Raw genomic sequence first — 23,939 nt, 5'->3', positions numbered from 1 at the left:
CTCCAGGAGTTTTTTTATGTATTTGGGTGCTCCTGTATTGGGTGCATATATGTTTACCAGAGTTATTTCTTCTTGTTGGATTGCTCCCTTTAGTATTATGAAATGGCCTTCCTTATCTCTTGTTATGTCCTTCAGTTTGAGATCTAATTTGTCAGAAATAAGTATTGCTACCCCAGCTTTTTTTTCAGTTCCATTTGCCTGGAAAACCTTTTTCCATCCCTTCACCCTCAGTCTGTGTGCGTCTTTTTTTCTGAGGTGGGTTTCTTGTAGACAGCAGATATATGGGTCGTGTTTTCTTATCCAATCTGTTACCCTATGTCTTTTGATTGGGGCATTTAATCCATTTACATTTAAAGTTATTATTGATAGGTACTTATTTGTCGCCATTCCTATTCTTTACCCCTGTGTTACTTCTTCGCTTCCTGTTTCTTTCTTTCTTTTTTTTTTTTTTACAGTAGACCCTTTAGCATTTCTTGCATTGCTGGTTTGGTGGTAATAAATTCCCTTAGTCCTTTTTTGTCTGTGAAGCTCCTGATTTCACCTTCAATTTTGATTGACAGCCTTGCTGGGTACAGTATTCTTGGATTCAGCCCCTTCCTTTGCATGACTTTGTATATTTCATTCCATTCCCTTCTGGCCTGATGAGTTTCTGTTGAGAAATCAGTTGCTAGTCTGATGGGGGTTCCTTTGTATGTAACTTTCTGTCTCTCTCTTGCTGCTTTTAAGATTCTTACTTTGTCGTTGGTGTTTGCCAATTTAATTATAATGTGCCTTGGCGTCGGTCTTTTGGGGTTCATTTTGCTTGGGACTCTGTGAGCTTCTTGGATTTGTGTGGGTTTTTTCTTCCCTATATCTGGGAAATTTTCTGTCATTATTTCTTCAAAGAGGTTTTCTATTCCTTGCTCAGCTTCCTTTCCTTCTGGAACCCCTATTATGCGGATGTTGTTTTGTTTCGTGTTGTCCCAAAGTTCCCTTAGACTCTCCTCCTGCCTTTTAATTTTTTTTTCTAGAAGTTGCTTTTCTTGGGTATTTTTTTCCATCTTGTCTTCTAGCTCACTGATGCGGTCCTCTGCTTCTTCTAGTCTACTCTTGATGCTTTCTATTGAGTTCTTTACAGCAGCGATGTCATTTTTCATTTCTTCTTGGTTCTTCTTCATTTCCTCTTGGTTCTTGCTCATATTGTCGAATTTGTCTTCCATTCTTTTCAGCCACCTTATGACCATTTCTCTGAATTCTTTTTCTGGAAGGTTGCTTGCCTCCATTTCGTTTACTTCCTTTTCTGGTGATGCCTGCTTTTCTTTCATATGCGGGCTGCTTCTTTGTCTCCCCATGGTCTCTCTTCTCTGGGTGTCTGGTTATGTAGTTCTCTCTCTCCTGGGTTGATTTAAAGGCACAAAATACAGCACTACCAGGTACAACTCACAAGGCACTGAACAGGAATGTATTCACAATATTAATAACCTCCAATAAAGGTGACCACCAGAGAAAGGCGAATTAGGTGATAGGAGAGAAAGAAGAAGAGGAAAAAAGAAAGAAAGAAAGAAAAAAAGAAAAAAGGAGTGTGAAAATGAAATTGGGAAAAGGGAAAGTAAAGAGAAAAAAAAAAGTAAGAGAGACAAGAAAGTGACTAAGAGAGAAAGGGGAACAGACTATATATATTGGGGATAAAACTCCAATAGAACAATCACTAATCCCAGCAAATGCCAGCAACAAGTGCCTGGGGATTAATACAAACTACAACACCAACTAATATGGATTGAGGCAAGGGAAAGCTGAAGCACAAAACAAACAAAAAAATAAACAAAAGAAGAATAAGCAAAACAATCTCACAAAAACAGCATAAAAATTGGATATAATCTACATTCAAGCAAACAACAACAAAAGGACAGAGAGAAGGACAAGTTTATGGATAGCTCAGAGAGCGAAGGGAGAGGTGTATGTGGGCTTGGAGCAGGGGATTAGAGATTAGATATGTAAGTAGGGAGAAATTTTAACAAGGGGTAAACAGAAAGAATAGGGAAAATCTAAAGCAGTAAAAGGGTAAGACAAACAGGACACTGAAAAGGGGGAGGTTGGGAAGAGAGTGATGGCCTAAAGGTAGAGTTGAGATAGAGTAAAACGATGCTAAAGGAAAGATAAAAAATAGAATGTAGAACCCTAATCCCAAAATAAAATGAAGAGAAAATAAAATGACACTTTAAAAAAAAAAAAAAAGATAAAATAGCAGTAGTAATAATACGGATTGAAAATAAAAATGTAATCATTAAAAAGGTAAAATCAAGTGATGAAAAAAGAAAAAAAAGTTTCTTGATTAAAAGATGCAAAAAATGAAAATAAAAAAAAATAAAAAAATAAAAAAATAAAAGGTAAAAATAAAATGTGAAGTAGTGAAGGTCATTCACTTCCTCTGTTTTTCTGTTTGGCACGCCTGTTTCTCAGTCCAGACAGTATTGCAGTTCCCTGCGATCCACTGCTCTTCGGTGTTGTAAGCCAGTCCTGATTTTAAGCAGGCGGTGTGTCTTAATTTCTCGTATTCCTTTATTTTTGATTACGCAAGAGTCAATTTGTGATTCAGCCCCTGGGTGGCAGTGTTTCTGGATTGACTTCCGGGTCTATCTATGGCCTCTCTAGGCAGTGTTAGAGCCTTCTTTCCCTGTGGCACTGCCACCGGCCTGTGGGCGTGGTCTACCTCAGAGCTGACTCTCTGATGGTCACTCCCCGCTCCGATCCCCAGGTTCCAGAAAAACAACTTTCCCCTGCAGTCTCCCAGGGTGTCCCCAACTGGATGATCCTATGTATTGGGCTTAGTAATCAGAAGCAAGGATTTGAAGAGGAAAAAGCCCAAGTGTGCGAACTCCAGGACTGCGAGTAAACCCAGGCACAAAGGGAGCGCACGGGCTGCGCGTAAGTCTGGACAGCCTGAAATTCTTAGGGTGTCCCTGCACTTCAGATCAAAATGGGTTGCTTTTTAGAGTGCCCTTCTCTTAGCAGCTCTGAGGACCCCTTTCCACAATCACAGATCACGCCAGCCCCTACAGCCACGGACTTTTCTAGGCACAGACTTCCCTGGTCCTCCAGCTCCCGCAAAACACGCGTTCCTCTCTCCCGCCGGGACCAGAGACCTCACCTTATCCCAGGCGAAATCTGACCTTTCCGTGGTGGAGTGTAGAGCTCCTCTGAACCCGTGTGCTTGCGCCAGTTGGGGAGCGTTGTTCTGGGGCTCGCAGCTGTTCCTGGGGTGCCGCAGTTGTGGATTCTCAGGCTTCAGATAAGCTCCACTTTCCGGATCAAGATGGCGCAGACTCCGCGTCCAAGCCCGCAGCTCCGGGGGTAGTTTGGTTTTTTTCTTTATACTTCTCTATATTTCTGAATTTTCCAAAGTGGGTATGTATTATTTTTATAATCACAAAATATGCTTATATTTTAAAATGGGGTTAAAAATGGGGCAGAGCAAGCCCAGCCAGCTTGGCTCAGTGGTTGAGCGTCGACCTGTGAACCAAGAAGTCACAGTTTGATTCCTGGTCAGAGCATATGCCTGGGTTACAGCTCAACCCAGTGTGGGGTGTGCAGGAGGCAGCCGATCAAGGATTCTCTCTCATCATTGATGTTTCTATCTCTCTCTCCTTCTCCCTTTCTCTCTGAAATCAATAAAAATATATACTTTTAAAAACTGGGCAGAGCATATATAACTAGTATTGAGAGTCATCTCCAGAAGACAAAGTTCTGGGACTCATAGATCAGATGCAAGTGCTGCTGGAACCCTGCTGCCCACCTGTCCTCTTGGGATTGAGGCATTGGATGTTGCCCCATGCCTGGAAATTCTGATTATGCTCCTGCAGTGCCCTCCTGTCTAGAACAGGTCTCTGAACACTGATCCTCCTTTCAGAACTCTAACCCCTAATTCTGAAATTAGGAACAACTCAACCCAACCTCTCCCTCCCTGTCCCACACTTTTCTTCCAAACATTTTGTACTCAAGGCTACCTACAGTGGCACATGGCTACATGTATCCCTCATAAGCAGAGAGGCTGAGAAGTAACAGGCACAAGATGATCGTAGGAGGGCAAGAGAAGGGAAATATTAGGAGAAATGCTTCTGAGGTTTCCTTCCCTGTGGAGGTTTGACACTTCTGTCCCTCTGTCTAGCTCAGGGGTGGGCAAACTTTTTGACTCGAGGGCCACAATGGGTTCTTAAACTGGACCGGAGGGCCGGAACAAAAGCATGGATGGAGTGTTTGTGTGAACTAATATAAATTCAAAGTAAACATCATTACATAAAAGGGTACGGTCTTTTTTTTTAATTTCAATAGTTTTATTCATTTCAAACATTTTAACAAGAAGAATGTAAACACTAATTATTATAATTTGAAACTTCAAAAAATGGAGGAATCATAGCACAGTAACATACCTTATATTGAAGATGGCAAAGGCAAAATAAAATTGCCTAACAAAGGAAAGGTACAAAAGCCTTTCAAATTAAACTTAAATATAATAAAATAATTTAAAACTAAAACAAATAGAAAAGAACAAAATGTGTAAACAGTAAATTAAACATTTTCTTTAGTGCAACTTCCAAATTATGCCCGGGACGTAGATGTAGATGGCAATGTAGGCTGGGTTGAAAGGTTTTTGGTCTTTAAAACATCAACTTCAGTGGGAACAGTGTTGTTGGTCTCCTTTTTAGCTAATGCTCTGATACTGTGCTCTCCAGGGGCGTGTCTCCCTACATCACCACGATAATGTGTCTATGCATTCCCAGGGTGATGTCGGGGGACTCGTCCACGGGCATTACAAGGAGCCTCTGGAAGATTGAGAGGTTGTTCCTTCTACTGAATGGGCGGATATAAATACACCCACTCAGAAGAAGGAGCTGCGGCCGTGTTTCCTGACGTTGCCATGTTAACACTGCTGCTGGTGAAGGAGCGGAGGGGAGAGCAAGAGAATCCTCTGCTCTTTCGGTTCCGGTTCCGAGGGCTGGATAGAACAGCCAAACGGGCAGTAGTTTGCCCACGGCTGCTCTAGCTTCTTGTCTCTCCACAGAGGAGGGGCTTATTCTGATTGGGGAATTGTGAAGCCTACATAGGGCATGCTCAGTTTAGTTCCTCCTTTCTTCCTCTTAGGTATCTGCCTGCTACAGTGAGGATGCTCTGCTTCTCTGGGGCAGGGTCCCCTTCCTACCCCAACCCTCATCCCCAGAATGAGAAGACCTGTCCTGGTCAAGTGTTACTTGTGACTGGGTAAATAAGTCTACCTAAAGCTGAGACTCATTTAGTATTTAGTATCCCATTCTATCTCATAGTAAACAGCAATCAAGGTAATATTTTGGTCTCCATCTGCCTACTCTTTTGTCTCATTTCTCATCTTGATCTGAATCCTAAAATTCAGATTGGAGAAAAGAATGCTATTTATGGTAACTTCTCAGGGGCCTGAAAAGTGTTTGTTAAGAGCCAACCACTTGCCCAGAATGAAGCCTTAGATATGTTCATTTATTTAATTCCACAACAACCTCCAGTAGTTTACAGTATTTTCCCATTTTCCATAAGAGGAAACTGGTGCTCAGAGAGTTTAGAAACTTGCCAGAGGTCTCACAATGAGTGAGTGACAGATGTCGCTCTGACTTCAATGTTCAAGCACTATACATTGCATCAGACATTGTCCTTGGGTGCCACCAAGACACTCCTTAGGGACCGAGGTAGCAATCTCATCTGCATTTAATACTTCATCCTAGTCCACTGAGCTATCAATTGAGCAACATGCAAGGGAGGCAAAGGTGATACAACCAAACTACAAGGAATGGGTGATTATATAACTCTAGACCAAAAACATCAAGAAATATATTTTCCCCAGATTTCTTGGAAGCTTTTAGACAAATGACCTCCCCTGTTCCCCAACTAGTGCTCTGGCTTCCTGGTTGTAAAATAATTCATTAATATCCTGTCCTTCTTAAATCAGACCACATGCCATGCTCCCCTGAGACTGGCTTCAGCATAGTTGCCCTTTGCCCATTTTAAAAATGGATGTCATATGGTCTTGGGTAGCACATGGAGTAAAATAACTATCATATATAATAAAGAGGTAATACGCAAATTGACGATCACTCCAACACACAAGATGGCCACCCCAATGTGGTCAAAGATGGCCGCCACAAGATGGCCGGCAGGGGAAGGCAGTTGTGGCTGATCAGGACAGCAGGAGAGGGCAGTTGGGAGGGACCAGGCCTGCAAGGGAGGGCACTTGGGGGGATCAGGCCTGCAGGGGAGGGCAGTTAGGGGTGACCAGGCCGGCAGAGGAGCACAGTTGGGGGCAAACAGGCCTGCAAAGGAGGACAGTTGTGGGGGACACAGGCCTGCAGGGGAGGGCAGTTGGGGGGAACAGGCCTGCAGGGGAGGGCAGTTGGAGGCAACCAGGCCTCCGGGGGAGGGCAGTTAGGGGGGACCGGGCCAGCAGGGGAGGGCAGTTGGGGGTGACCAGGCCAGCAGGGGAGGGCAGTTAGGGGCAATCAGGCCAGCAGGGGAGCAGTTAGGCGTTGATCAGGCTGGCAGGGGAGTGGTTAGGGGATGATCAGGATGGCAGGCCGAAGCGGTTAGGGGCAATCAGGAAGGCAGGCAGGCGAGCGGTTGGGAGCCAGCAGTCCTGGATTGTGAGAGGGATGTCCAACTCACATCCTTCGAGGGGTCCCAGATTGGAGAGGGTGCAGGCTCAGCTGAGGGACACACCCCTCTCCCCCATGCATGAATTTCGTGCACTGGGCCTCTAAAATGAATAATGAATCAGCTCAACAATGTATGAAAACAAGAAGTAGTGAAATGATGAGCAGAAAATGGCAACTATAGGGGCTGACCCTTTAAGTAGACAAGCTGAAGAAGATATTTTGATCTCACCCCTGAAGGACAATCAGCTGGAGGGCTGAACCACAGTCGCTGAGAGAGCCAACAATGCTGCCAAGGTACCAAGCAGCATTTCCAGGAGCTCAAACCACTGCTACTTCTCATCTTCCCAACAAATGCTCAGAAAGTGCAAGGGCACCCCACAGGTCACTAAGCACATTCCCAGTGGCCCTCCAGGGAAATCTGATGCTGAAAAATGGACCTATTCCAAAGTAGTGGTTCAAGCCAGATGAGGAATTACAGAGAAGACAGCCTTCCATGGAAAATACCCTGCCTCCAAATCCCCAATGTCTTCTTTAGAGAACTGAAAGCACAGGCACACCAGCTGGTCTCCACTGCTCCGAAGCACTGCGGTACAGTGGAAAGAGCAATGCTATAGGGCTGGTAAACAAGAGACTAGCCTTCTATCCCCATCTCTGCCAGATTTTAGCTGGGTGACCTTGGCATAGGTACTTAGCTTCTCTGGGCCTCGCTTTCCTCATTTGTTAAATGAGGTTTGACCAGACTATGATGTGTTCTGATTCTGAAATCCTATATTTTGACTTTGAATTACCATTTTACATTTAAAGAAAATTTAAAGGAAGCTCCTGAGTGTTGTTTCTCAGACATCCTGTTATTCTAGGTATCATGCCTCAACCTTTTCAGCATTCTTCATTGGCTTCCCGCCTTCCACAAATCAAACCTAGATTCTTCAACATGGCATTCAAGGTTTTTTGTGGTCCACCATGCCTATCCAGCCACCCTCCCTTTATATTCACCAATCATGTATTTTATACTCTGGCAATACTGGACTATTTGTATTTTCCTAAAATACTCTTACTGCAATATCAAATATTTATGAGTATGCACTCTGTGCTAGACACACCAGTAAGCCTTTGAACATACTGTTCACTTTGCTTGGACTGCCCTGTATTAACTAAACTAGAGCTTGCTGCTGTAACAAATAAGCTATATAGATTAACACAACAGAAAGTTATTTCTTAGTCATATAACAGTTCAGTGTGACAAGCAGCCTTCCATCCAGAATCCTTCTATTTTGCAGCTTTGCCATCCTCTAAGCTTCAGTGTTTTACTTCCAGAGCTAACAGCTGGGAAAAAGAATGAAGAAAAGGCACACCTACTTCTTAACCCAGCCCAGAAATGATGCAATCACTTCTGTTCACATCCCATTAATGAGAACGTGTCACTTGTCACTTGTAGATGTATAGGGAACTGGAAATAAGTAGGGCCACTTCCTAGAACATTTTCATACTATGGAATGAGAAAGCACAACTCTTTGATGATCAACCAGCCATCACATGCTCTTCCTTGACTTCTCTACTTAGCAAAGGCTTATTCACCCTTCAAATCCAAGTGCTACCTCCTTTGTGAAGTCTTCCCTGATCTACGCAGGCGGATTTAGGCCCTCCTTTCCTATCCCTCACTGCACATTTTACTTCTCCATTAGGACTATTATCATAATACTAGAGGTATGGTGCACGAAAATGGTGCATGGGTAGGGTTGCTAGGCCTGGCTGGTGATCAGGGCCGATCTATGGGGCGACCGGCGGGGCGATTGAGGGGCCCCTGCTGGCACCCACCTTGGCTGGCCTGGGGCCTGCGGGCTGTGAGCAGCTCCTGCATTGAGTGTCTGCCCCTGGTGATCAGTGCATATCATAGCGACCGGTCATTCTACTGGTCGTTCCACCAGTCATTCTGGTGTTCGGTAGATTTGCATATTAAGCTTTTATTATATAGGATACTGTGTGGTTTGCATGCCAGTCTACTTAACTGAACTATGACCCCTGAGGCAGGAATCTTGTTTTTTTGTTTTTGTATTTGGAAACCTTAGCATAGTGCCTGGTAAATAGTAGTTTTATAATGATATTTAATGAATTAATGAATATTATCAGTAAATGAAAGAATGAATGAATGATTACCTTAAAGAAAAGAAGCTGGTTTTTACAGAGGAACAAAGACCTCAATGTAAAAAATAACAGAACTCTTGGTGATTTGAGGTCATCTAAACTGCTAAAAAGAAAATAAGCTTCCCATGTAAATGCTACAGTTGTAATTAATATTTTGCATTATTATTTATTTAGAATATGTCTCTCTCATAAACTCCACAAGGGTAGGGGCCTTATATGTATTGTTCTTTGCTCTGATTCTAGTATCTAGCATACTGTCTGGCACATAGTAGATACTCAATAAATATTTCAGAAGGAATGAATGGATAAAGAAATGAATGAAGACTGCATCCTTAATTGCATGAGCCATATAATAAATGCTTAGCTTGGCTTATCCAAGGAAAGTATGGATAGGGCAGTAAAAACCTACCACAACTAGAAAGACAGCCCAGAATGCACGAGGACTTTAACATCATTACCTTACATGGCCCATAGCATCATCCCCTTTATGTAAGAGGATGAACAAACATTTTTGGAGGAAGCTAAAATCTCAACGGGGATAGTAGCCGATGAGTAAATGAGGACAAATGGATGTCTCTAAAATGGTTGCACTATCAGATAGCCTTTGTAAATTGGTTAATGAAAGAAGCAGGAAGCAAGAGTGCAGACAATTACAGAATCATGACAACTGTGAAAAATACAGTGATTGAAAAAAGACAAACATATGTTTTCATAGTTTTTGAAGAGGTATTGAGACAGTCCTTTAAATGTTTGTAACACATTTATTGTTCTCATAGGTCCCATGTGACAAAATTTGGTTTAGATATTACATATGACTTTGTCAGGCAACTTTTAATCGGAACCTCTTCACAGGCCCGGTCCAGGTTATCTTGGACCTCTGGAAAGTCCTAAATATAATAGAATAAATTTGCAATGTGGACTCATTTGAGTGGTAATGAGGTTGATGTTGATGTTGACAGATGGGCTTTTGCCAGGAACTGACCAAGACATTAGTGGCAGGGCTAGGCATTAAGTGACCTGTAAATAGGACAGTACATTTTTTCACACACCTTTGGTAATATACAAGAACAGAAGAACGATTGGCCTGCCTCAAAGAGCTCTCTGTCTTGCCTGTGAGTTTGGCACATTGCTGGACTATACTTCCTAGCTCTCTTCATTGCAATTAGGCAGAGCCACGTGACTGAGTTTTGGCCACAAGAATGTGGATGGAAGTAATGGGTGCCAATTTCAGGTCTGGCCCATGAAAAGCCTCCCGTGCAGTGCGCAGTATACTCTTTCTCTACCCATTGGCTGAATGGAGAGGATTCTGACCTAGAGGAACATAGAGTATAAGTTGGAAGGAGCCTAGGTCCCTGAATTACTGAATAGGACATTGACCACCACATTCCACGCACTTCTACCCCTACCAATCCATTTTGGACTGTGACAAGAGAATGGACAAAGAGAAGAATACATTTTGTTGGGTCAAACCATTGAGATTTTAGTCACTTGTTAAAACAATTAGCCTATTTTGATGAATACAACCCTTAAATTTCTGGACTCTCAAAGGATTAAGATAAAAGAAGGTAACAGAGAACATACCCAATATCAGTGAATATTGCATTTAATGGGATTCTGGAGTTAATTTTAAAGCCATAGAAATTCCTACATAGCCGAAGCCATGCCTGCTAGCCTCTGCTTATCTAATCAGTGCCTTCTGGACATTTTCATTCTCTCAGGAGAAGAGTGAATAACCATCTCCCAACTAGGTATCATATGTATCCCCCACATGGCCTATTTGATTTAATATACGTAGGGTCTAGTCAGATAGTACCACATTTAAAACATGTTTTGCTTTTGCTTCTGTTTTTTTGTTAAACATGGTGATTAAGAAGAAGAAAAATAAATTAGTAAGTAACTTTGTGTTTAGTTTTTAAATGATGGTACAAGGTTTGTTGAGCACAGTACTAATGAAGTATTATGGGGGAGCCAAGCAAGTGCTGTGGCAAAAATGAGGTCTTTCAGTGCTTGCCTGAAGATGTTATTGGAAAACTTTTGTTTACTTAATGGACTTTGGAAATTAAATCCTCCTTCAAGTAGCCTCCGGGTGTTAAGGGCAGTAAATAAAGATGTGCTGATTGGAAACATTTCAAAAACAACTTGTTACAGCCATTAAAATAACAAGGGATAAATTCAACCCAAAACAGAATATTCCAAATTCATTTGGCTTGTCCAACAGAAAAAAAAAACAACTCAGAAGTTGGATTCCACAAGTCACCTCTCCAAAGACTCTCCACCAAAGGACATTTAGCAGTGGCCTGGGACAGGCGCTCTCGAAAGTGCTGGCCTGCTTCTGGCTCTTAGTCGTAAACTAAGCCCATTAATGGAAAGGGGACAGTTGATCTCCCTATCTTGGGAGTGCCTAGAGAAAGGGATGAACTGGGAAACTGTCAGGGCCTACGGGGAGGAAGAGGTAAGAAATTTAGGAGGAAGTTTCACTTTTTAGTAGAATCCCCGTGGTGCTGAGATGAAAGAAATGGATTTGGAACAGTACTTATCTCTTCAAGAAATAAATTCTGTTGCCCCATTTTCAAGGGGTGCAAACTAAGTCATGATGGTCCTTTAACTTCCTTCATCTCTTCCACAAACTTCATCTTCTATCCCCTTTCCCATGGCACTCCATTCCTTTTACGTCCCACTTAAAATCCCAAGCTTCTATAAACAGGCAGCTGGGAGCAGACCTGGTACTTCTTGAAAGCTCATCACCAGAGCTATGTCAGAATCACAGCACAGGAGCAGGTGGTTGTTAAGGATATGTTGTTATGATATGATTAGCGAACTGACTGTCCCCCCTCAAGTTAGGATTCATTCATCAACACAAAGGATGTGCAACCTCCTTATACATTCCCTAGTCAGAGCCCTCAGGACTTGGCAGGAGTTCTTAAGGGAGTACTGGTGTTTCTATGTAGAGCTGTTATGCTAATGCTTCTCAATCTCTTCTCTCAATAATCAGATTCATTCTTTTCCCCAAGAGCTTTATTCCTTGAAAGGTTTTAATCTAAAAATCATTATATTTAGTAATGTGTTACTAAATAAATCACATTTCTAAAGAAAACATCCTATATAATAAAAGTGTAGTATGCAAATTGTCCCCTGGACCTGAGTTCTTCCAGGAGTTCGACCAGGGGGCAGACCAGCTGGGAGAAGGGAGGGAGGTAGCAGATGGCCAGAGGAAGGGAGGGAGGCCTTGGCACTGGCAGGTGGCTGGGGGGAGGGAGGGAGTACCTGGCTGGCAGCCGGCAGCCGCCAGGGACCCTACCAGTGCACAAATTTCATACACTGGGCCTCTAGTATTAAATATTTATTAGGTATTGTATTAATGAGTGCTTTACACACATTGCCTAAAAACCCTCAAGTAGTCTGAAAAAAATGGAAATTATTAGTCCCATTTTACAGATGAGTAAACTGAGTTTTGGAGATGTTAAATAAATAGTCTAAGTCTTATTGCTAGAAACTAAATTCTGATTGGCCTCACCTCTACACCTGTATTCTTTCCAATATACTCTCCCTACCTTATAGAAAACACACACAACCAACAAGAACTCCTTCTTAGTAGGAACATACAGCCTTTGCAGGGAGTTAGTGTGGGTTAATCTCCCCATCTTCCAGTTGCCCACTCCTCCAAAAAGAAAAGAAGTTTTCCATTATTTAGTCAATCTGGTCCAGTTTGTTGTGACTACATATACAGTCTTCTAGGCTTTTTTTTGAAGTACTGGGCATGGTTCAAGTAATTCCATTATCCTATATAATAAAAGCCTAATATGCTAAGTGTCCAGTCGTCTGGTCGGCCGTTCAACCAATCAAAGCATAATATGCTAATGATATGCTAAGGCCGCTCAACTGCTCACTATGATGTGCACTGACCACCAGGGGGCAGACGCTCCAACGGGTAGGTTAGCTTGCTGCTGGGGTCCAGCCAATCGGGACTGAGTGAGACAGGCTGGACACGCCCTAGAGCCCTCCTGCGGTCCCTCCCCTGCTGGCCAACCTCCCACCTCTCTCCCAGGCCCCACTTGTGCACCGATGGGGTCCCTCGGCCTGGCCTGCGCCCTCTCACAATCCAGGACCCCTTGGGGGATGTTGGAGAGCTGGATCTGGCATAGGTTATCCTTATAGAATACCAAGAGCCTAGAGAATCCAGACAGGAAACTGGAGCTGGCAGTTCAAAACAAATGGAAGTTGGGCAGAGGGAGTTTAGAATATAGGTTTAGGCACAGACCTCCTCCACTGGATTCATTCTTTCACTCCTTTGATTCTATTGAGTATTCAGTGACATACCATGGACTGATGCAAGGAAGGGAATCCTTAGGGAATACAACATTTGATGGGAATAAGAGGAGTCATTGAAGAATGACAGCCTAGGATGAGTGACAATGAAGAGAAGAGAAAAGACAGGACTGGCCAGAGTGAGAGACAGACATTTGATAATTTGGGAGGCTCTGAGAGCAGCCAAGCCAGCTTTGTTATGATTTGATTTAAAAAACACAAAAAACACTCTTGTAACAAAACAAGGAGGGAGAGGGACAAGAAGAGAAGAATAAGAGGAGGAGAAGAAGGAGGAGGAGGAGAAGAAAAGAGAAAAGAAGAAGAGGGGGGGAAAAAGAAAAGGGAAAGGATGGCTGACCCTTTCCACTGATTGGTTTTGTAATCTACCGGTGAGGTCTTCACCAAATGAAGTAATCCCCAATGGAAGGTGATGGGAAAGTGTTGCTAGGCCTTCTGGTAGTACTTTTGTTGCAGAACTCATTTATCAAAGGGACCTGCACAACCTTCCCTACCCAACTGGTAACTTTGAAGCCAGAATCTTTAAAAATTACAGAAAAGTTAAGAAAAAGGATATTACTAATTCCAGTAGTAAAATGAAAATTGTTGGTCCAGTATCCTATGGTTAAATTCTGTACTGCTATGCAGAAAATTCACAACAACTCCCCTATCTTTGTGTTAGCTTAAAAACAAAATAATAAAAACAAACAAACACACTCAAAGCAATAATAACCCCAAATCCCCTTTGGGTATCCAGAAATACTGGGCAACCTTGAGCAGAGTTTAACTGACTTGGATATTTAATTGCTGTAAAATAAAAGTGTTTATATGGAGATTAAAAATAACTTTAGAAACCCAAATTCTTAGTTTAAATAATGACATCCTTTAACCTACTTGCTTATATTTTCAACGGATCAGTTATTTAGTTTATAGTAGCTAAAAGACAAAAGGTAAACATCAAAGAAAGAGAGCAGATACATACTTTTCCTTACTCTAAAATTTAAACAGTACTCAAGAAACATCTAAAGATCTATCTATTCTGCATTCAAAGAAAATGCCCTTCCTAAATTTTTTATTCTAGAGTTTAAAGTGTTGTTGTTGTTGTTTGGCAGGGGTGGGGGAGTTGAAGGTGGATAGGGAATTATTGTAAAATGCCATAAAAGATTCTTCTGTATCTGAATTCCCAAAGTGATTTCACTGTCTTTAATAATTGTTAGCAAAGAGATCTACTTCTCCATGGCTAAATTCTGGCTAAAAATGAATTTCAGAGTATTTTCTTTTGGGCCCAGAGAAAAAGTAGTCTCTGCTGGACTTCATATTCCAAAAATTTCTACCTTGATTGACCACCCTTAGCAATAAATTTGCAGACTTGCATATCCTATATAATAAAACCCTAATATGCAAATCAACCGGACGGGGGAACGACCGGTCGCTCTGATGCACAATGACCACCAGGGGGTAGACGCTTAATGCAGGAGCTGCTTCCTGGTGGTCAGTACACTCCCACAGGGGGAGTGCTGCTCAGCCAGAAGTCAGGCTCAAGGCTGGCGAGTGCAGTGGCGGTGACAGGAGCCTCTCCTGCCTCCGCTGCAGGAGGGTGGTAAGGAGCGAGGGGTCCCGGACTACGAGAGCCCCGGACTGTAAGAGGGATCTCTGACTGCACTTACGGACATCCCCTGAGGGATCCTGGACTGCGAGAGGGAGCAGGCCAGGCAGAGGGACACCCCCCCTTCTGCCCCTCCAATGCACAAATTTCATGCACCAGGCCTCTAGTACTCCATAAAGAGCATAAAGCCTCAGTCTTAATCCTCTTATCCTTTATACTGGATAAAGGCTGTCTCCTAGGTGCCATGCAACATCTCAGAGTCCCTTTATCTGAACATTCAAAGTAGAGATAATCATTTGAAAACTACACAAGTAGTTAAGAACCCATTTTTAAAAACCCATTTTTAATTCAGTGACCAATATTAGCCTCATCAATAGGGGAACAACCAGACATTATGTACAGCCTAATACGATGCAGTAGGAAGAATTCTTATCAAAAAGTTTAACCTGATTCTTATCAAGCCTTTCTCTGAGCTTATAAGAAATACAGAAGACAGAAGAACATGTTTAACAACACCATGAGAAAACAATCAGACAAATCCAGAAGATGGGACATTCTACAGAACAATTGGCCAGAATTGTCAACAAGTCAATGTCATGAAAATAAAATATATGTGAGTGTGGCAAGAGGAGGCAGTTCAGATTAGAAATCTTAAGAAATACAACAACCAAATGAAATATGTGGAGCTTATTGAATTAACCATCTTTAAAAGATTGTTTGGGGTAACTGGGGAGTTATTCTTAAAGGGTATAGGGTTTATTTGGGATAATGAAAATGTTCTGGAAATAGTGGTGGTGGTTGTATAACATTGTAAAGGTATTTAGTGCCTCTGAATTGTACACTTTGTGGGCTCTATTCCCGGTAGGGGGCATGCAGGAGGCAGCCCATCAATGTTTCGCTCTCATGTAAATGTTTCTCTCCTTCTCCCTTCCTCTCTCTCTAAAATAAATAAATAAATAAATAAATTTTACAATAGGGAATATATGAATGTATTGAAAATTATGTGAATCTTGTTAAATGTGACAACAGACCTGTGTTTACCTAACAAAGATGTATTAATTATTTCTGGATGAATTTTGAAGTATTTAGGGGTGAAATATATATATACTTAAACTTGCTTTAAATGACTGCAGCATAAAAAAGAATAAAAAGGAAAAATAAAAAATATGTGGCAAATTTTTGCAATTGTTTGATCTAGGTGATGGATATTGGATGATCATCATAATATTCTGATTCTTTTTCTGTATGTACTAGAATTTTGAAAAGGAGAGGGGAAGCATGGGCAAATCACCTCTCTGTACAACACCACAAACTTGTGATTGGAGTTCTGAAATGGAAACATGAGCTACCCTGAGGGGATGCTGTCTGGAAGCCACACTTCCCAGGGGTAAGAAGACTTAGTGGTCATAGTCATGTGTATATCAAAAAGCCAGTCCTGGCCAGTGGTTCAGTTGGTGGGAGCATCATCCCATTCACCAATAAGTGAGGTTTTGATTCCTGGTCAGGGCACATGCCTAGGTTGCCAGTTCCATCCCCAGTCGGTGCATGTACAGGAGGCAACCAATTGATGTTTCTCTCTCACATCAGTGTTTCTTTCTTTCTTTTTTTTTTTTTTTCTTCCTCTCTCCTTTCCTCTCTCTCCAAAAAAATAAAATAAAATAAAATAAAAAAAAAAATCAATAGAACATATCCTTGGGTGAGAATTAAAATAATAAATAAATAAGTAAATATATAAGTAGCCCAAAAGAAAGTTCAAAAGGGTGAAGAAAAAGTGTCACTCCAAAGCCAGAGTGCAGGAAGTCTGCACAAAGAATCATTACTATCAACTATAACGGGCTCCCCAGCTACCTCCACCTCCTCCCCCAGGGTTTAGTCTTTAATAGCACTGAAAGGTCAGACTGTTGCAGTTCTGGAAGCTAAACAGAGAGAAAGAACTGTTTTCACCAAAGGCACCCTGTAGGTCATTTCTCTTTTACAAATCAATGCTCCAGAAAGCAAGTCACTAGGTTGTGTCTCTTCTAGATCATTATGAAGAAAAAAATGATTCTTCTTCATGAATAGAACTTTAGCATGCCCTACTAGAAGTGCACTCAGAAGAGAAGGGAAGAAGACTTTGAAAAAATAACCACTCAAGGCACTTAATAAAGTAAAGCTCTGGGAATGTAAATGGATGGCTTCCCCTGCCCACAATATCTTATAACATCTGCAAAGCACTTCATTTATACCAACAGTTGTGTCCTTGCTGTAAAGCACAAATCACTTTAATAATTCTTCAATTTCCTTATGGGTTAAAATCTTACAAATCTCAAAATGAGCAGCTTTCTTAAGGGTCTTTGATTTGCAAGGAACTGTTAGGTATTCTTTACTCACCAAGGCATTCTGCTCAGGTTTGGTTTGATCCTTTCTTCTCTGCTACTTGCATCTCTACATCTCTGTCAGGAATCTTCCTCCAATTAAAGAGCATCTAGGAGAGGGAAATCGACCTTCTCTGTCCTCTCCTTCCTATTCTGCAAGAGGAGACAGTACTCTGATTGCAGGTATAGGGCCACATTACAGTGAGTAGGGTATCTCCCTTCCTCTCCCCAACCTTCTCCCCTCCCATCCCCTTCCTCCCCACTCCCCTTCTGCCCTTTTCCCTTCCCTAGCCTTTCTTCTGTTTTTTTTTTTTTGTTTTTTTTTCCTTTTCTTTCTAGGTGGTCTCAGGAGGGCATTTCTCCCTCATGTAATGAAACTCGATCATTTGTTTCTCCTCTGTTCTTATAATGTTCTTTAATTTTTTTTTTTTTACTTTTCAATTACAGTTAACATGCAGTATTATATTAGTTTTAGGTGTGCAACATAGTGATTAGACATTTATCTAACTTAAGACTTATCACCCCGATAAGTCTAGTATCCATTTGACACCATACACTATTATTGACTATATTCTCTATGGTGTATTTCACATCCCTGCAACTGTTTTTATAGCTGGTAATTTGTATGTGTTAATCCCTTTACCTTTTTCTATGACCCAAAACCCCCTCCCATCAGATAAGCATCAATTTGTTCTCTATATTTAAGAGTTTGTTTCTATTTTGTTTGTTTATTTTGTTTTTTTAGATTCCACATTAAATGAAACCATATAGTATTTGTCTTTCTGTGTCTGACTTATTTTACTTAGCATAATACCCTATAGATCCATACATGTTGTTGCAAATAGCAAGATTTCATTCTTTTGTTATGGCTAAGTATATTCCAGTCATATATGTACCACATCTTCTTTATCCATTCGTCTATGGATGGGCACTTGGATTGTTGCTTTTATATTTTGGCTATTGTAAATAATATATGAACAGAACAGATGTTTTTTTTCCCAGCATCTGTTGAGATGTTCATGTGGTTTTTGACCTTTATTCTATTGATATGTGGTATTGCATTAATTGATTTTTGGCTGTAAAACCAACCTTGCTTTCCTGGGAGAATTCCCACTTGATCATTCTAGAGAGTCTCCCCCTCCCCCCCAATTTTTAAAAACTGTTTTAAAATACACATAACATAAAATTTACCACCTTAAATATTTTGAAGTATACAGTTCAGTAGTGTTAAATACATTCATAATCTTGTGCAACATCACATCTTCATAACTCTTTTCATGTTATAATATTGAAAGTTTATACTCATTAAACAATAAATTCCCATTTCTCCCTTCCCCCATCCCCTGGAAACCAACATTCTGTCTCTATGATTTTGACTACTCTAGAGACTTCATATTAGTGGAATCATATTGTATTTGCGATTTTGTTACTAGTTTATTTCACTTAGCATAATATCCTCAGGTTCCATGTTGTAGCATATAGCATATGTCAGAATTTCCTTACTTTAAAGGCTGAATAATATTCCATTGTATGTATATACCACATTTTGCTTACCCATTCATCTGTCAATGGATATTTGGGTTGCTTCTGTATTTTAACTATTGTGAAAATGCTGTGAATATAGGCATACAAGTATCTCTTCAAGACCCTGCTTTCAATTATTTTGGGTATATATCTAGAAGAGAATTTGCTGCATCATATGGTAATTCTATTTTTTTTTTTTTTAAAAAAAACTGCCTTACTGTTTTCTCAGCTTCTATACCACTTAACATTCTCACTGACAAGGCGCAAGAGTTCTCATTTCTCTACATCCTTGCCATACTTGTTTTCTGTTTTTTAGATTTTTTTTTATAGCAATCATCTTACTGGGTATGAGGTAGTCTAATTATAGTTTGATTTGCAGCCCCCTAATGGTTAGGGATATTAAGCATCTTTTCTTGTCCTTATTAGTCATTTGCATATCTTTGGAGAAACGTCTATTCAAGTCCTTTGCTCATTTTGAATTGGTTTGCTTTTTTTGTTGTTGTTGAGTTTTAGGAGTTCTTTATATATTCTGGATATTAATCCTTTACCAAACATATGACTTGAAAATATTTTCTCCCATTCTGTGTGTTGCCTTTTTACTCTGTTGATAGTGTCTTGATATACAAAAATGTTTAATTTTCATGAAGTTTAATGTTTATTTTTCCTTTTGTTACCTATGCCTTTGGTGTCCTATCCAAAAAGCATTGCCAAATTCAGTGTTATGAAGTTTTTGTCCCATGTTTTTTTTTTCCCTAAGAGTGTATAGTCATATTTATATGTTGCTATTTTCAAGTTCTAGCATAAATGTTTTGCATCTGCATTCATAAAGCAATATTGTTCTGTACTTATATTGTGATGTCTGGTTTTGGTATTAGGATCATACTGACCTCAAAGAATGAGTAGGGAAGTGTTTATTCCTCTTCTATTTTTTGGAAGAGTTTGTGAAGAATTTCCATTAATTCTTTATATTGTGGTAAAATTAAAGAGTGAAGTCATATTGGACCTGGGCTTTGAACCAACTTCATTTTAAGTAACCAAAAATGATAGTGCCTGGGTAAGAAGAGACATAATTCTGGCTTAGAATTAGACTACGATCAGAAAATTCCAAGTGTCCCACTCCCTTTTCTTTCACAAATTAAAACATTTAGTGAGGGAAGAGATAAGCCTTTGTGACTTTATTTCCTCATCCAACAAGTTCAAGGTATTTAGAAAATGGTGATTATAGACCAAAGCTCAGCCTGGAGTTCACAGATCCAAAACAGTAATAACTTTTAATGTATAGACAGATGCTTCCCAGATGCATGATGTCAGTCACAAGAGACAGCAGAGGGAAAAGGACCAGGGAAGATTTAGTAAAATCATTCCATCATAAACACAATCTACATTACATTCCCTATTTTGGGGACCAGTAGTGAGACAAATACTTTTAACGCAATATACTATTCCTAGGAACTAGAGCTCAGAGTATGTTGCCTGGGTTACTTATGGTCATCCGGAAAACCAGAAAGAGAACTAAGAAGTAGTACCTTTGTCACCTAATTCCTGGTTTAGTGGTTTATTTTGATCAGTATCTTTTGGTATTCTGTGCTTGGAATGCACAAGGGAGATAGTTCTCAGAGCCTCTCCATAAAGCTTTCATTTGGTCTGGGGTAATCTATCAGTACCTTTATCTCCAATTCACCTCCAATATAGTCTTCATATTGCATTTATTTTCAATCAGAAACCAAATTTTGGGTAGAAGTCCATAAAATACTGTTAGCAGTTAAGAAAAGGTTTACTGTTATTAAGATGATATTAGGGGACAATTTCCAGAATGGTAGGTAAGGAGCTCCAAAGACCCACGCTTCAGCACAATAACCATACTGGTGAAAATTACTTTTAAAACAACCATTGAAGTTCTTGTTCCACAAAGGGAAATAAAAGCCAAGAAGACCAAAGGCTACTTGCTGCCACTCAGTGGCCTGCTTATAAAGCAGGGTTATCACTCCAAGAGAAGTGGTTGTTTTCCCTGTCCCCAATTTGAGAGCAGAATCTCAAGAGATATTGCCCAGGGGAAGAGGCAGGTGATAAGAACCGAGAGTTCTGAAGCTCTCCACAAGAGAACAGACTTTATTTGGAACAGAGTTTGGGGAAGTCACGCTGAAGAGAGTTCTGGAAAACAATGGATATTTTGGTGATATGCAATTAAGAGGAAGCTGGTTGCAACAAGCTAGACTGTAGGCTATCTAGTGTACCAGAAAGAACCAGAAAAAAGAACATCTAAGAAGAGCCCTCCCGGGGTCAGAATAAATCTCAAAGTCTGGCCTCAAAAACTACCTCTGGATCAGATTGTGGAGCAATTTATGCTCCAGAGCATTGTTGAAAACAATAGAGTGGTTAGTTAGAATCTAATGAAGCCTAACAGCTGGTGATCATACCAATAGAGGCAGACAACTTAACCGAGAAATCAAGGATAGAGACAGTCCAAGAGAGCTGTGTTAAAATCACTGTCACCCCAGGATGACTGTGCACAAGACCAAGCATGCATATTCTAAGGAGCAACATCAGAGGTTTCACACTGCAAGGAAATTGACTTTATTAAAATAGTCTAGCTAAGTCACTAAACAAGCAACAAAAGCAAACTATAACAGTAAGTTTATAAGCTCAAAAATAAGCAATAAGGTTAAGGGAATCAATATCCAGAGTTGCTACATTACATTATCTAAAATTAGAGGCCTGGTGGCACAGATTCATGCACCAGTGGGGTCCCTTGGCCTGGCCTGTGAGGATTGGGCCAAAACCGTCTCTCTGACATCCCCCAAGGGGTCCTGGATTGGGAGAGGGCGGTTCTTGGGTGATGCACCCTGGAATTGGGCTCCCTTCTCTCTGGTTCCGGGTACGTCACCCGAGAATCGCAGCTGCCAAGTTACCACAGCTCAGCAGCTCCTGCGTTGAGTGTTTGCCCCCTGGTGGTCAGTGCATGTCATAGCTACCGGTTAGATGGTAGAATGGTCAGCCAGTCGGCTGGTCGCTTAGGCTTTTATATATATAGATGTCCAGTATATAACAAAAAAATTATTATACCTGCAAAGAAACAGGAAAGTGCTTTGCTACTTACACATGGGTGGAAAAAAGCAATCAACAGAAATTCCCTGTGAGAGGACCCAGATTCCCAACTTAGCAAAAACTTCAAAGCAGCTATTATAAATATGTTCAATGAACTAAAGAAAACCATGTATAAAGAAGCAAAAGAAGCTCTGGCTGGATGACTCAGTTTGTTGGAGCATCATCCCATACACCAAAAGGTTTCAGATTCAATTCCCAATCAGGGCACATACCTAGATTGTGGATTCGATCCCCAGTCAGGGTGTGTGCGGGAGGCATCGGATATTTCTCTCTCACATCAATGTTTCTCTCTCTCTCTCTCTCTCTCTCTCTCTCTCTCTCTCTCTCTCCCCTTCCTTTCTTTCTAGAATCAGTGGAAACATGTCTTCAGGTGAGGATTTAAAAGGCACACAAAAGAAACCCAAGATGGTTTGGCTCAATTTATGGAGCATCAGCCAGTGGACTGAAGGGTTTCAGGTTCCATTCTGGTCAAGGGCACATACCTCAATTGCAGGCTTAATCCTCAATCCCTGGCCCTGGGCAGGGTGCATGTGGGAAGCAAACAATTGACGTGTCTCACTTACATCGATGTTTCTCTCTCTTTGTCTCTCCCCCTCCCTTCCTCTCTCTCTAAAAATCAATGGAAAAATGTCCTAAGGTGTGGATTAACAAGAAAAAAAAGAAGAAGCAAAAGAAGGCATAATGACAATTTCTCATAAGGTAATTACTAAAGAGATATATAGATATATACACTGAGTGGCCAGATTATTATGATCTCTGAATGCATAATAATCTGGCCACTCAGTGTATATCCTACATAATAAAAGGCTAATATGCAAATTGTCCCCTCAACCAGGTGTTCGACTAGCAGGCAGGCCAGCCAACCACCCATGTCCCCTGCCCCTGGCCAGGCTGGCCAGACCCTACCCATGCATGAATTCATGCACCGGGCCTCTAATATATATATATATATATATATATATATATATATATATATATATATACACACACACACACACACACACACACACACACACACACACTGAGTGGCCAGATTATTATGTGTTCAGAAATCATAATAATCTGGCCACTCAGTGTATATTTTTAAAAGAAACCAATGAATACTGTAAACTTGAAAAGTACAATAACAGAAAAAAAAATCCTTGGTGGGGCTCAATAGTATATCTGACCTGGTAGAAGAAAGAATTGGCCAACTTGAAGATAGATAGATAGATGATTGATAGATAGATAGTTATTATTTGACCTTAAGAGCAGAGAGAAAGAACAAGAATATGAACAGAACCTCAGAAAAATATGAGATACTATTAAACACATTAACATATGCATAATGGATTAGCAGAAAAAGAAGAGAGGAGCAATACACACACACACACACACACATATATATGAAGAAATACTGGCTGAAAACTTGGTGAAATTTGGTGAAAAACATTAGTCTACACATTCAAAAAGCTCAACTAACCTCAACAGATAAAATATAAAGTGATCCACATTTAGACACAACCTAGTAAAAATGTTGAAAGAGAAAAATCTTGAAAACAGCAAGAAAAAATAAAAAGCTAATTCCATACAACAGAACCCAAATAAGATTAACATCTGACTTATCACCAAAAACAATGAGAGTCAGAAGACATTGAAATAGTATATTCAAAGTGCTGGGGGGCGGGGGTGGGGAACCCCTGTCAACAAAGAATCTTTTATCTAGTAAAACTGTCTCGCGTAAAATGAAGACATTCCCAGATCAACAAAATCTGAGAGAATTCATTGCTAGCTGACCAAAGTTACAAGAAAAAAGGAGGTTCTTCAGGCTGAACATAAGTGAGTCTAGTCAGTGACTGAAGTCCACACACAAAGATCAAAGATCACTGGTAAATGTAATTATATATTATCAAAGGCAGTATATCAATGTACCAGTTTATTTCTTCTCATTTACTTTCTAAAATAATCTAAAAAACAATTTTATACAAGAATATATTTGACAATGATAGCACAAAGGAGGTGTATGAGAACAAAGCTGAATTTGAGTAAGAAATTAGTTACAAGATGATAACTCAATTCCACAGGAACAAATGAAGAGAACCAGAAATGGTAAATAAGAAGGTTGATATAACAAACTCTAAATGTAATTTACTTTGCTTTTTTTTGTCAACTTCTTTAAAAGGTATAAAATCATATTTTATAACAATGTATTAAATAGTTTGTAACAGAACTATAAACCAACTAGACCTAACAGGCATCTATCTATAAAATGCTCCA

The 23,939-nt window shown here is 40.5% G+C and overlaps 1 protein-coding gene across 1 annotated transcript in view; it reads right to left on the bottom strand.

Annotated features, from left to right (window-relative positions):
* The window catches only part of MKLN1 (muskelin 1), a 223,900-nt gene extending 206,704 nt beyond the window's left edge, over window positions 1-17,196 (bottom strand). The window contains exon 1 of the mRNA XM_080663161.1: window positions 17,071-17,196. Coding sequence (XP_080519287.1) covers window positions 17,071-17,078 — 8 coding nt within the window. The 5' untranslated portion in view covers window positions 17,079-17,196. The remainder of the gene's footprint in view (window positions 1-17,070) is intronic.
* Between the last annotated feature and the right edge of the window lie 6,743 nt (window positions 17,197-23,939).

Source organism: Plecotus auritus (genome assembly GCF_963455305.1).
Source record: "Plecotus auritus genome assembly, chromosome: 4".
In the NCBI taxonomy this organism is placed as follows: Eukaryota; Metazoa; Chordata; class Mammalia; order Chiroptera; family Vespertilionidae; genus Plecotus; species Plecotus auritus.
This window is presented reverse-complemented; position numbering and strand designations above follow the sequence as displayed.